General features: G+C 39.1%; 1 protein-coding gene across 3 annotated transcripts in view; it reads right to left on the bottom strand.

Moving 5' to 3' along the window:
- Window positions 1–14,582, bottom strand: part of UIMC1 (ubiquitin interaction motif containing 1) — a 117,497-nt gene extending 102,915 nt beyond the window's left edge. For 2 of the 3 annotated variants that reach the window (XM_042991726.1, XM_042991740.1), the window contains exons 1-2: window positions 14,477–14,582; window positions 6,766–6,918 (exon numbers count right to left, since the gene is read on the bottom strand). In XM_042991726.1, the coding sequence (XP_042847660.1) occupies window positions 6,766–6,912 (147 nt within the window). In that variant the 5' untranslated portion in view covers window positions 6,913–6,918; window positions 14,477–14,582. Of the gene's footprint in view, window positions 1–6,765; window positions 6,919–14,280; window positions 14,377–14,476 lie in introns of those variants that run through there. The other variant, XM_042991735.1, reaches the window with a different exon arrangement.
- Between the last annotated feature and the right edge of the window lie 702 nt (window positions 14,583–15,284).

Here is a 15,284-nt window from a genome sequence, read left to right as displayed (position 1 = left end):
AAGTCTGTAATGGACTAATGGAACAAAATAGAAAATCCATAAACAAGCCTATTTATTGACAAGATTTTAGTTTACAATAAAGGTAAAAATACAGGGGCTCAGGGGCTCATCACTTAAGCGTCCAACTTCAGCTTGGGTCATGCATGATCTCATGGCTCATTAGTTCAAGCCCCACAAGGGGCTCTGTGCTGACAGCTCAGAGCCTGGAGCCTGTTTCGGATTCTGTGTCTCTGTCTCTCTCCACCCCTCCCCAACATGCACTCGCTCTCTCTCTCTCTCTCAAAATTTTTTTAAGGTAAAACTTCAAATTTTTGGAGAAATGATTACTGAAAAATGTTGGTTAAAGCATGTAACCATTAAGACTGCTTTTTAGTATATATGTACTGTTTTGAAATACACATAAATGGGGGGTGAAAAAATGAAATACACATATATGTGGTAGAACTGTACAGAAAATCATGGAAATGTAAAACAAATACAGTGCTTACCTCTAGATGGGTGGAAAGGGATGCAACTGGTGAGGGTCACACTAAGTCAAGAGGGCTTCTAAGGTAGTGAATACAGACATCCGAATTATTTTTTTAAAGTATGATTTTATATTTTATGTAAATGTAAAAACCGTATTATTATTTCTATAGATACAGAAAAAGCATTTGACGAAGTACAACATCCACTCATGATGAAAACCCTCAACAAAGTAGGTCTAGAGGGAACACATCTCAACATAATAAAGGGCTTATCTGAAAATCCCACAGCTAACATTATTCTCAATGGGGAAACACTGAGACCTTTTCCCCTAAAGTCAGGAACAAGACAAAGATGTCCACTCTCACAACTTTTATTCAACATAATACTGAAAGTGCTAGCCACAGCAATCAGAGAACAAAAAGAAATAAAAGGTACCTAAATCAGTAAGGAAGAATTAAAATTTTCACTGTTTGCAGAAAACACAATACTACATATTGAAAACACTTAAGACTCCATCAAAAAACAACTAGAATGGATAAATGAATTCAGTAGAGTCACAAGATACAAAATCAATGTATAGAAATCTGTTGCATTCCTATACACTAATAATGAAGCAGGAGAAAGTGAAATTAAGAAAACAACTCATTCTCAAGTGCACCAAAAACAATAAAACATCTAGAAATAAACTTAATCAAAGAGGTGAAAGAGCTATACTCTGAAAACCATAAAACACTGATGAAAGAAATTAAAGACAACACAAAAAATGGAAAGACATTCCATGCTCATGAGTTAGAAGAACAAATATCGTTAAAATGTCTCTACTACCCAAAGCAATCTACATGTTTAATGCAATCCCCATCAAAATACCAAGAGCATTTTTCACAGAACTAGAACAATCCTAAAATTTGTATGCAACCACAAAAGACCCCGAATAGCCAAAGCAATCTTGAAAAAAAAATTCAAAATCTGTAAAGAACTTATCAAACTCAACACCCAAAAAAGAAATAATCCAGTGAAGAAGTAGGCAAAAGACACAAACAGACACTATTCCAAAGAAGACATCCAGGTGGCTCAAAGACACATCAAAAGATGCTCAACATCACTCATCATCAGGGAAATACAAATCAAAACCACAATGAGATATCACCTCACACTTGTCAGAATGGCTGAAATCAACAACTCAGGCAACAGATGTTGGCGAGGATGTGGAGAAAGAGGAACGCTTTTGCACTGCTGGTGGGAATGCAAACTGGTACAGCTACGCTGGAAAACACTGGAGGTTCCTCAAAAAGTTAAAAATAGAATTACCCTATATCCCAGCGAATGCACTACTAAGTATTTATCCAAACGATATAAAAATGCTGACTCAAAAGGGCACATGCACACCAATGTTTATAGCAGCACTATCAACAATAGCCAAATTATGGAAAGAGCCCAAATGTCCATCGACTGACGAATGGATAAGAGGATGTGGTATGGGGCACCTGGGTGGCTCAGTAGGTTAAGCATGGGGCTTCAGCTCAGGTCATGGTCTCACAGTTTTTGAGTTCAAGCCACATGTTGGGCTCTGTGCTGACAGCTCAGAGCCTGGAGCCTGCTTCAGATTCTGTGTCTCCTTCTCACTCTGCCCATCCCCCACTCATGCTCTGTCTCTCAAAAATGAATAAACCGCAAAAAAAAAATTTAAGAAAAAAAGAGTATGTGGTGTATACACACATACACACACACACACACACACACACACACACACACAATGGAATATTACTCGGTGACCAAAAAGAATGAAATCTTGCCATCTGCAACCACATGGATGGAATTAAGAGTGTATTATGCTAAGTGAAATAAGTCACTCAAAAGAAGATAAATATCATATGATTTCACTCACATGCGGAATTTAAGAAACACAACAGATGAACAGAGGGGAAAGGAAAGGAAAATAAGATAAAATAGAGAGGAAGGCAAACCATAAGAGACTCTAAATACAGAGAACAAACTGAGGGTTGCTGGAGGGGAGGTGGGTGAAGAGATGGGTTACGTGGGTGATGAGCATCAAGGAGGGCACTTGTTGGGATGAGCACTGAGTACTGTATGTAAGTGATGAATCACTAAATTCTACTCCTGAAATCATTATTACACCATATGTTAACTAACTTGGATTAAAAAAAAAACAAAAAACGAAGTATCACAATTCTAGACTTCAAGTTATATTACATAGCTATAGTAATCAAAACAGTATGGTACTGGCACAAAAATAGTCATATAGATCAATGGAACAGAACAGAAAACCCAGAAATAAACCCATAAATATATGATCAATTAATCTTCAACAAAGCAGAAAAGAATATTCAATTGGAAAAAGTCTCTTCAACAAATGGTGCTGGAAAAACTTGTCAGCTACATGCGAAAGAATGAAAGTGGACCACTTTCTTACAGCATACACAAAAATAAATTCAAAATGGATTAAAGACCTAAAGATGAAACTTGATACCATAAAAATCATGGAAGAGACCACAGGCAGTAATTTCTCTCACACTGGCCATAGCAACAGTATTCTAGATATGCCTCCTGAGGCAAGGGAAATAAAAGCAAAAATAAACTATTGGGAGACTACATCAAAATAAAAAGTTTCTGCATAGCAGAGGAAACAACAAAACTAAAAGGCAACCTACAGAATGGGAGAAGATATTTGCAAATGACATATCAGATAAAGGATTAGTATCTAAAAATATAGGGGCGCCTGGGTGGCTTGGTCGGTTAAGCGTCCGACTTCGGCTCAGGTCATGATCTCACTGTACGTGGGTTCGAGCCCCGCGTCAGGCTCTGTGCTGACAGCCCAGAGCCTGGAGCCTGTTTCAGATTCTGTGTCTCCCTCTCTCTGACCCTCCCCCGTTCATGCTCTATCTCTCTCTGTCTCAAAAATAAATAAACGTTAAAAAAAAATTTTTTTTTAAATAAAAATAAAAATATAAAGAACTGATACAACTCAATACCCCCCCCCAAAAAAAATCAAATAAAAAAAAAAAATGGACAGAACACATGAACAGACACTTCTCCAAGAAGACATCCAGAGGGCCAACAGACACATGAAAATATACTAAGTATCACTTATCATCAGGGAAATACAAATCAAAACTACAATGAGGTATCACCTCACACCTATCAGAATAGCTAAAATCAAAAACACAAGAAATAAGCATTGACAAGGATGTGGAAAAAAAGGAACCCTCTATGCACTGTTGGTGGGAATACAAACTGGTGCAGATGCTGCAAAAAACAGTATGCAATTTCCTCAAAAATTTAAAAATAGAACTACCCTATAATCCAGTAATTGTACTACTGGATATCTACCCAAAAAATACAAAAACACTAATTCAAAGAGATACCTGCACCCCTATGTTTACAGCAGCATTATTTACAATAGCCAAGATATGGAATCAGCCCAAGTGTTCATCAACAGATAAATGGATAAAGAAGATGTGGCATATGTATGCATATATATGTATACACACTGATAATGGAATATTATTTAGCCATAAAAAAGAATGAAACCTTGCCATTTGCAATGACTTGGATGGAGCTAAGTGAAATAAGTCCAAGAAAAACAAATACCTTATGATTTTACTCATGTGGAATTTAAGAAACAAAACAAATGAGCAAAGGAAAAAGAGACAGAAACAAACCAAGAACAGACTCTTAACTATAGAGAACAAACTGATGGTTATCAGAGGGGAGGTGGGGGGGAGAATGGGTGAAATAGGTGATGCGGATTTAAGAAAATAAATAAATAAAAAGATTATGATTTGCATTTTATGGACTCTCCTGTGCAGCATATTTGACAACTTAAAAAAAAATTAATGAGTTAGATCTGTATTTGTTGTTATAAAAAGATCTGCAATAAATATTAAATTAAAAAGCAAAACAGCCTATGTAGCATGATTCCTTTCCTGTAAAACATTTTATTTATAGCATATTCATAAAAAAAACTTTTCTGGAAGAATAGAGAAAAAATTATTACCTTTATTTAAATGTACACTCACTGAGGTGTACATCTTCACTATATAGCTTTCCATACTATTCTGTTTTCAAATAGTTTTGAACTGTTTTTATCTGTTTTAACATGTATGTATAAAATGTTTTAACACATCCGTGTGTATATGTATAGTTATTTTTGTTAATATTAACACAAGTTATTCAACTGGTAGAATTGATGGATTCTTTTATTTTCTCCTTTTTTTTTTAATTGTATTTATTTCTTTTGACAGAGAAAGAGAACACGAGCAGGGGAGGGGCAGAGAGAAAGGGAGAGAGAGAGAATCCTAAGCAGGTTCTGCACTGTCAGCACAGAACCCGACATAGGGCTCAAACTCATGAACCATGAGATCACGACCTGAGCCAAAATCAAGAGTCAGATGCTTAACCGACTGAGCCACCGAGGCACCCCTTGTTTTCTTCTTTATACTTTCATACCTTTTTATTTTTTTATTTTTTTTCTTTCATACCTTTTTAAAAACTATTTAGCCAAAATCCTAATTAAAAACTAGACTATAAGGAAATTCAAAAAAATAAACAAATACCCAACAGAGATGTGAAAACATGTTCAATTTTCCTATTAAAAAATACACAACTTTTTCATTATGAAATTGGGAAAAATAAAAAATGTGGTCACACCCTTCAAAAGGAACAAGGCAACTAATGCACTACTGATAAGAATACAAATGAGAACAAACTGTGACGGTTGTAATGAAGTATACTATATTAAAATTCTAAACTGATCTTGTAGGGACTAGAGAATCAAAGATTTTTTAAGTAAGCGAATACAATAACCTAAAATCAGAATTCTTAAAAGAAAGTTGGAGTAGGGGCACCTGGGTGGCTCAGTCGGTTAAGTACCCGACTTCAGCGTGGGTCATGATCTCAGAGTTTGTGGGTTCGAGCTCCATCAGGCTCTCTGCTGACAACTCAGAGCCTGGAGCCTGCTTTGGTTTCTGTGTCCCCCTTTCTCTCTGCCCCTCCCCTGCTCATCCTCTGTCTCTCTCTCTCAAAAATAAACATTAAAAAAAAAAAAAAGTTGGAGTAGACTAAGTGAAACGTAGAGAAAAACAGAAGGTAGACAATCAAGTTCAGAGTCTTAACAGACTCAAGAGCTCTAATAACAACATGATCTCAATAACAAGAACTGAAATAACAGATGATCAAGGAAAGAAATGGAAATGAAAGAGAAAGAATAGATCTGAGTGTCATTTAAGAGGTAAAAACTAAAGAATGTGGTGAATGATTAGGTATAAAATATGAGAAAGAGGAATGAGTTAAATACAATTCTGAGTTTTAATAACAAGGCAAATGAGGGGTTCTACCATCAAATGAGCTAGAAGATAAAGAAAAAAGAGAAGTAAACTTGGAAGAAAAAACAATGACTTAATTCACTGCCTTCCTCTATGTAACCTAAAGACCAAGGGAAATCTCTAATAAACAAATGGAAAGAAGGAACAAAGAAGAGATGTTAAGATCTAAAGCAGCACTGTCCAAAAGTAACACTGTCTAATAAAGTTTTCCACAATGAGGGGCACCAGGTGACTCAGTCAGTTAAGTGTTTGACTCTTGATTTCAGCTCAGGTCATGATCTCACAGTTCATGAGTTCAAGCCCCATGTAGGGCTCTATGCTATAGTGCATAGACTGCTTGGGATTCTCTCTCCCTCTCTCTGGCCCTTCCCTGCATATGTGTGCGCTCTCTCCCTCTCCTTCTAAATAAATAAATAAATAAATAAATAAATAAATAAACAAACAAACAAATTTTTAAAGTTTACCTCAATGAGGTAAATGTTCTATAACTGTGTCATCTAATACAGCAGACACTAGACTCATGTGGCTTTGATCACTTGAAATGTGCCAGTATAACAGAGAAAGGGATTTTTTTTATTTAATTTTAATTAACTGTAATTTAAATTGCTACAGGTGATTCACTGCTATCACACTTAGAGACTTTACAGCATTTACATTCTCTTTCTCCCACTTTCCAAACACATAAAAATTAACATTTACATTTGCCTTAGTCTCTTCTAATAGTTTAAAAAATACCATCTTGGGTCAATATATTACAAAAATGAGTAACTATGATCCAGTCTCAGCCAAACAGTATTACTTTCTTTTACATAATTCTTAATTACATTTACAAATCAAAATGAAGGTGAGTAAAAAACTGCACATTCCAGCAAGCTGGCATTAAGGTATAGTCACAAAACAAGCCATGGAGAAGGCCTAGTTTGAGAGCTAAAGCCCCACTATTCAGAATACTAACCTCTCCATCACTATCAGATATCACAATGAATGCATCTTCAAACCTACGTTTCCTCTTCAGATTGACAGAACTGGCAGTTTCTGCATCTTTCTTCTCCAAGTTCTGTGCTTCAGTGGCTTCTTTAACCCTTTTCTTTCTCCGTGGCATCCTTGTCTGAAACACAGGGTAAGTAATTTACTCAAACTTTAATTTTTCCAGATGCTATCTGTAATTTAATCATGTAAAAGAAAAAGGTTCCCATCTAAAAGAAGTAAAATAACTTCTGAATACTTCCACTACTCATTAAAATTCCAACTTTTCTATTAAAAAACTATATATGTACATATCTCATCTCTGTAGGGACATTTCAATAAAAATAATATAATAATTTATCCCAGTTATTTAAACATTAACTTAGACAGTTGGTTCTCTTGACTATGTATTATAATTTAAAGGAACTATTTTTCAACAGCAATGCCTCCACTTGATAAAGAACATCTCCAAAAAACAAAAACAAAAACAAAAAACAAAAAACCAACCCATAGTTAATATGACACTTAAACATAAAAGACTGAATGCTTTCTTCTTAAAACAGGAACAAAACAAGGATGTCTGCTTTCATCATTTCTAATGAACATTATCCTGGAGGTTCAAGGCAGGTCATCTACACAAGAAGAAATAAAAGATATCCAAACTGGGGCGCCTGGGTGGCTCAGTCACTTAAGTGTCCAACTTTTGGTTTCAGCTCAGGTCATGATCTCATGGTTCATAAGTTTGAGCCCCATGTCTTGGGGGCTCTGTCCTGGAATTCTGTCTCCCTCGCTCTCTGCCCTTCCCCTGCTTGCCCTCTCTCTCTCAAAAATAAATAAATAAACATTAAAAAAAAAAAAAAAAAGACATCCAAATTGGAAAGGAAGAAGTAAAACTATCACTATCTGCAGATGATATGGTCTTGTATTAAAAAAAAACAAAAAAATTAAGAACTCCACTGAAAAACTATTATAACCAATAAAGAAGTTCAGAAAAGACTGCAGCATACAGTCAACATACAAAAATCAATTGTAGTGTTATCCACTAGCAATAAAAATCCAAAAATTGAATTTTAAAAATTCTATTTCTAATAACATCAAAAATAATGAAATTCTTAGGAATAAATGTCACAAAATAAGGCAAGACTTACAAATGAAAACTTAAAAATATTTTGAAAGGAGGGTCCAGTTCAAGATGACATAGTAAAAATCTTGATTTAACCTCCTCCTATAGACACACCAAGTCTACAAATATATATGGAACAAATTATTTTGAAACAAACTTAAAACCTGGCAGAGCAACCCATTCACATAAGACAAATGAGAGGGAAACCACATCAAAGCAAAGTTAAGAGAAATCTCATCATAATCCCCACCCTAGCCACAACAACCCACAATTTGGGGGGGGGGGGGGGAGTCGACCCAGGAGCTTCTCCCTGAGGAGAGATCAGATCAGTTTGAATCTCATATCTGGCATCACAACTTTTCAGACCTGCAACTGAGAGATAAGCCCCCTAAACATCTAGCTCTGAAAGCCAACAAGCTTGCATCCATTAAGACTCCCAAAACCAAAATGAATTGAAAAGCAGTTCTCAAAAAGCTGACACATACCAACTCACCCACCCCAGGGCTCAACACAAAGGCAGCCAACTGAAAAGCACCAAGACTTTCTGTGAGAGAGACTTATTTGTTTATCTTAAAACATCAGCCTGAGGCGCAGGCATCTAATTTAACATACGTGTGGGTGACTACTGAAATATTGAAAGGCAGAGGCCAGTAGGCACCATCTTTGCATCTCCCTCTGCCTCATTCAAGCTTGCCAGTATCTCCCAGAAAGGAGTTTGTGCCCTTGTCTGATACTCCAATTTTTACAGCTGCTTCCCAAGGGATACTTCCAGATCACCTGCTTCTGGGGGCCACCAGGACTTACTTACACTGACAGTCCTGCAGGACTTTATATATTTGCATACTTTAAATGCTGCAGCCTGAGAGTCTGGCTTCCAAACAGCCTCAACCTAGGTGATGACTGAGTTCCTCCCCTTTGGGACATTGGCAGTTCTTGGCATACCTTCAAGTGCCAGGAACCACTAAAAATATACTAGGCTGCTTGGATAATCACAAAGATTTGAAAGACAACTAAAAGCTATGGCAAAGTTGAAAAATAAGGTTCATCTCCTACATAAGGCCATTCTTTCAAAACTTGCTATTTTATCTAATGCACAGAATCAACATGGAGTCAAAGAAAATAAAAAAACAAACAAAAAACAAAAAACAAAACAAAACCAGAGGAAAATGTTCCAAACAAAAAGAATTAGATAAAATTCAGAAAAACGCCTTAACAAAAGAGAGATAAGTCATTTACCTGACAAAGGAGTTCAAAATAACAGTCACAAAAATTACTCACTACACTCAGGAGAATGAATAAACATAATGAGAATTTTAATTAAAAGAAAATAAAAGAGAGTACCAAACAGAAACACATTACTGAAGAATGCAATAATATAACTGAAAAATACAATAGAGGGGTTCAACATCAGACTATATGAAAAAGAAAAGATCACTGCACTTGAAGACAGACCAATGGAACTCATTCAATTAGAGCAGCACAAGAAAAAAGATGAATAGAGTGAAGACACATTAAAGAACTTATGGAAAGGACAAAACCAGGCAGACCGACATTCACATTACAAGGGTCCCAGAAGAGGGAAAGAAACAAGAAGGAAAATTATTTGTAGAAATAATGGATAAAAATTTCCCTAATCTGGGAAAGAAAACAGACATCCAGATCCAGGAAGCCCAGAGAGTTCTAAAAAAGATGAACCCAAAGGAATCCACATCAAGACAAATTATATTTAGAGTGTCAAAAGTGGGGCACCTGGGTGGCTCAGTTGGTCAAGTGTCTGACTTCGGCTCAGGTCATGATCTCACAGTTCATGGGTTCAAGCCCCGAGGCGGGCTCTGTGCTGACAGCTCAAAAGCTGGAGCCTGCTTCAGATTCCGTGTCTCCAACTCTCTCTCTGCCCCTCCCCTGCTCACACACTGTCTCTCTCTCTCTCTCCCTCTCTCAAATATAAATAAACATTAAAAAATTTTAATTAAAAATACATATCATACTTAGTGGCGAAAGACTAAAAGCTTTCCCCTTAGAACAGGTACAAAACAAGGATGTCCACTCTCAGCACTTTTATTCAACATTATACTGGAGGTCCTAGCCAAAGCAATTAGGCAAAAGAGAGAAAGAAATAAAAAGCATATACATTGGAAAGAAAGAAATAAAACTATATTTTCAGATGCAGTGATATTGTATATAGAAAATTCTAAGGAATCCACTAAAAACAAAACAAAACAAAACAAAACAAAACCCTATTAGAGGGGTGACTGGGTGGCTCAGTTGGTTAAGCATCCAACTTCAGCTCAGGTCATGGTTTCACTGTTCCTGAATTCAAGCCCCGCATCAGGCTCTGTGCTAACAGGTCAGAGCCTGGAGCCTGCTTCAGATTCTGTGTCTCCCTCTCCCGCTCATGCTCTCTTTCTCTCAAAAATAAACGTTAAAAATTTTTTTAAAAAAGAAAACTATCAGAATACACAAGTTTGGCAAGGCTACAGAATACAAAATCAATAAATAAAACTATTTCTATACAGTCAAAATGAGCAATGTGAAAATAAAGTTAAGAAAACAATTCCATTTACAATAGCATCGTAAGGACTAACTTTACCTAACAGAAGACATGCAAAACTTATACTCTGAAAGCTATAAATCATTTTTTAAAAAAATGAGAGATCTAAAAAATGAAAAACATCCCACGCTCAAAGATCAAAAGATTTCATATGGTAATACTCTTTAATATTTTTTTTTAATTTTTTTTTTAACGTTTATTTATTGTTGAGACAGAGAGAGAGCATGAACGGGGGAGGGGCAGAGAGAGAGGGAGACAGAATCGGAAGCAGGCTCCAGGCTCTGAGCCATCAGCCCAGAGCCCGATGCGGGGCTCGAACTCACGGACCGCGAGATCGTGACCCGGGCTGAAGTCAGACGCTTAACCAACTGAGCCACCCAGGCGCCCCTATTTTTTATTTTTTTAATGTTTATTCATATTTTGAGAGAGAGTGAGTGGGGGAGGGGCAGAGAGAGAGGGAGACACAGAATCTGAAACAAGCTCAAGCTCTGAACTGACAGCACAAGAGCCCAATGCAGAGCTCGAACTTACAGACCGTGACATCATGACCTGAGCCCAAGTCGGACACTTAACTGACTGAGCCACCCAGGAGCCCCAAAGATGGCAATACTCTTTAAACTAACATATCAATTCAATACAATACCTAATAAAATCCTGGTTCATTGTGTGTGTGTGTGTGTGTGTGTGTGTGTAAATCAACAGGCTGATTCTAAAATTCACATGGCAATTCAAGGGTCCCAAGATAGATATTTTTAACTTTTTTAATTTATTTATTTTTTAGAGGGGGGAGGGGCAGAGAGAGAGAGGGAGGGAGGGAGAGAATCTGAAGCCGGCTCCACACCCAGCACGGAGCCCAACGTGGGGCTCAATCTCACAACCCTGAGATCATGACCTAAGCCAAAATCGAGTCAGATGCTTAACCAACTGAGCCACCTACGTGCCCTGATGATCCAAAAATATTCTTAATTAATTAATCTTCATAAAAACCTAAGTATATATAATTATTACTAGGAAGCATAAGTACAGAAAAGTAACTTGTCCAAAGTTACAAAGCAGGCACTTGCAATTCTGTCACCTGACTCCAATACCCTATAACTTAATCTTTACACCTCTTCTAACTAAAACTGCTACCTAATATATGGTATGCACACATAAATATGTGCTGAATGAACAGCTTAATGTATATATTTAAATTATTAAATACTACAAAAAGGCATAAAAGGATAAAATTATTACAGGTTGAATAGCATAGGTAAAACCTGGATGTCGGAATTAGTTTGAGAGAATTCTCAAGGAATCATGGTGCCCCAGGAAAACATCTTATATGGAATAGCTTTCATCTTATTAAATGTTTTCTGTACCCTAGAGTTATTTAAACAAAATTGCTCAAATCTGTTATGAAGAATAGCTATACCACCAAATATATGTATTTCTTAAAGATGAGTAAATAAAAACCCTTTTCTGTAGCAGAGAACCACCTGTAGTCTCAAAGTGGGTTTTCAAAGAATTAAGCAGATAAGAGATAGGTAAGAAGCATTAAGTAGAGGCACCCCACAGATACAGACTCCAAAATTCAGTGCTTCATGAGATGTAGCCACTTTGCTCCACAGTAACTCTAAGAGTAAAAACAAGGCATTGGTTGGCCAATTTAATTTTTTTAATGTTTATTTCTGAGAGAGACAGAGCGTGAGCAGGGGAGGGGCAGAGAGAGAGAAAGAGGGAGACAAAGAATCTGAAGCAGGCTCCAGGCTCTGAGCTGTCAGCACAGAGCTGGACTCCGGGTTCTAACTTGTGAACCTCGAGATCATGACCTGAGCCGAAGTTGGATGCCCAACCAACTTAGCCACCCAGGTGCCCCACTGTTTGGCCAATATAAACACACAGGCCAACATATAGCTCAGTTAACTATTTATTTAAGTTGCTACCCTTCAAAATAAAGAACTCACTAAAATAATGGCTTATCTTCAATTATTTGAACTGAGGCTATAGAATGAATTACCACTAACTGTGAGGGAAAAATAGAGCCTAGAGGCCAAAAGCCTCATCTTAATTATGACAGGAACAAAATGTCTCTAAAAGAATGTACAAGCAGTAAAGGTGTTGCAATAATGAGACGTGGGTTTTTTATTATTATTACTTCTCACGTAGCTTTTTTTGGTAGTGTCCTTGAAAATCTCCAATTTGGGATACTATTTGTCATTTTCTTTAAGCACATCTATCATCTTTATCTATCTGAAGAACAATCACTGAAAATATAATTTTAAATCTTGACATTCTACCTACCAAACCTGCTTTGAAAGCTTAAGGAAACAGGGACCTTAACAATTCTTTATGAATGACTGACTATAAGTTATTAAGTCACTATTCAAGAAATGTGGTACCAACTTCTTTATCACCTGATTTCACAGATTGTTTCCTTGTTTTAAAAAAAAGGTAAATGGGGGCCACTGGTTGTCTCTGCCCAGCCTCCAACTTTGGCTCAGGTCATGATCTCACAATTTGTGAGGTGGGGCAGAGCCCAATTTCGATCTTCTGTCTCCCTCGCTCTCTGCCCCTCCCCCACAGACATACATTGTCTCACTCTCTCAAAAAGAAATAAAACATTTTTTAAAAAAAGGTAAATACCTTTACAAACACACACACACACACACACACACACACACACACACACTTATTCTTTATTCTCGGCCTCAGGATAAGTGTGTAACAACAAACTCCAAACACATTTTGAGTAATAATTATAGTTATTTATGGAGTCCTGGGACACTATTCTTGGTACCTCACATACATTATAAAGGTTATCTTCCCAATAACTATATGTGGTAGGATTCACTATTTTACACTATTTATCAGTAATCATTATTTTAACGATTTTTATCACTATTTTAATGTTTGTAAACTTACTCAAAATCAAACAATTGGCAAGTTCCTAGGTTGGTAAATGGATATGTTGTGAACTGCAGCTCGATATGCCTGATTCCAAAAACACATTCTTTGATTCATCTACAAAGCACTAGCTCCCGACAGAAAAAAATACAGAAACATAAAACTTTCACTTTTTCCTGGACATTACTTACATCTCAGTATGATACAGTGACTAAATACAAGAACATTAGGCTGGATTCAAAACAGCCCTACCACTTATCAGACAGGTTACCTCATCTGTAAACTTAGAATAGTACCTATTTCATAAAAGTGTCGTTAAGATGATCTATAAATGTGTACGTGTAACAAGCTTGAAACACTGTCATCATACACAAAGAAACATCAGTTCCGTTAGAGGGGAAAGTGGCAAACAATAAAGATTTTCCAAGGAACAGATTTTTTTCTGAGCAAATAACTAATCACTCCGCAACTGAACAGTAGCCTGGCCCGGGGGGGGGGGGGGGGGGGGGGGGGAGCAGCGGAGGGGCCCGGTGGCCCTAGCTCCGGTAGAGGTCCGGGCTGTGGGGCCCCGTGGGGGGGGCACGGCGAGGACTGAGCTGCCTCCCGGGGAGTTCAGCGTGAGGAAGACGCTTTCGAGGGACGGGCGGGGTCAAGAGCCCATCGTCGGACGAGAAATAACGAAGGAGTGCCCAGGAAGATAAAGGCCGCACCCCCCCGGCGCGGGGGGGGGGGGGGGAGAGAGGGAGCAGGGGGGGGGGAGAGAGGGAGCGGGGGGGGGAGGGGGGAGCGGCGGCGGCGGGGGGGGGGGTCAGGCCTGGCACCTGAGGGAGGAAGGCCACCACCGCGTCAGGAGGTGCCCAGCGAAGTCCCTACGGCCCACCCTGGTGTACCAAAGGGCCCCACTCTCGCGTCGGGAGGCGCCCGCCCGCATCCTGTGTTCCCACCTCGGCGTCCAGAGATGCCCACCCAACAGCCTGAGGGGCCACCTCGGCGTCCGGAGAGATCAGTCCCTGCGCCGAGAGGGCCCTACCCAGCGTCAGCGGCGCCCCTCGGGTGAAGAGCGGGCCGCGGCCCCCGTAAGAGAAAGGAGGAGGAGAGAAGACGGCGGGCTGGAGGTGTGTGGAGGCGGCAGGTACTCACCGACCGGCCGTCGGCCCTCAGCCGAGCCCCTCCCCCGGGGCGCTGCGGGTCGCGAGCGTCCGCAGCGCGTCAGGAGCGCGGGGCCGGCGCGCGCGCAAAGCTGAGGCACCGCGGGGAGGAGGGGAGGAGTCGCGCTCTTGGGCTGGTGGGAGCGCAGGCGCCGGCGTCTGGGGACGAACCAATCCGCACCGCGGGGGGAAGCGGCTGCCAGGTCGTACCACTGCACGAGGGCTGGGGCTCGCCAAGAGTGACTCGGATTTGAGCTTGGAACACAGCTCTTGCCCTCCCGGCGTTTTGCGGTGTTCTCTTTCGTTGTGTCATTTTTTTTTACACGTTGAGGGAAACCAAAGGGTAACAGGCGCTCGAAACACTGCAGTGAACCCCTTCAAAGTCTTTTCTGCCACACCAAACCTCCTCTGGCCCTTTCTTTTCATGTAGAATTATATTGAAATTTTCTGTTCATATGACCACTTGAAAACTATCACCTGATAGTAAATGTTACAATCTGATGGTTTTGAGAAAGGGAGGGAAACTGAGAAACAGAAACTCTTAGGTAACGTGGAGGTATAAAATTAGAACAGCCACTTTGGTGAAATTTAAAATGTATGTTTTATGACCCAGCAACCTCATGTCTAGAAAAATCAGAAAGAAACTCCTACAGGTGTGAACAAGAAGACAGATCCATCTTCGAGCCTGCTTCCTTGTGAAAAATGTAAACAGAAATGTGCAATAAAACAGAGGAATAAAACGTGATATATTCCTACAATAAAATACTGACAACAAGGGGCGCCTGGGTGGCTCAGTCGGT

This window comes from Panthera tigris, chromosome A1 (assembly GCF_018350195.1).
Source record: "Panthera tigris isolate Pti1 chromosome A1, P.tigris_Pti1_mat1.1, whole genome shotgun sequence".
Taxonomy (NCBI): Eukaryota; Metazoa; Chordata; class Mammalia; order Carnivora; family Felidae; genus Panthera; species Panthera tigris.
Note: the sequence above shows the minus strand (reverse complement) of the source record. Positions and strands in the feature narration are given on the sequence as shown.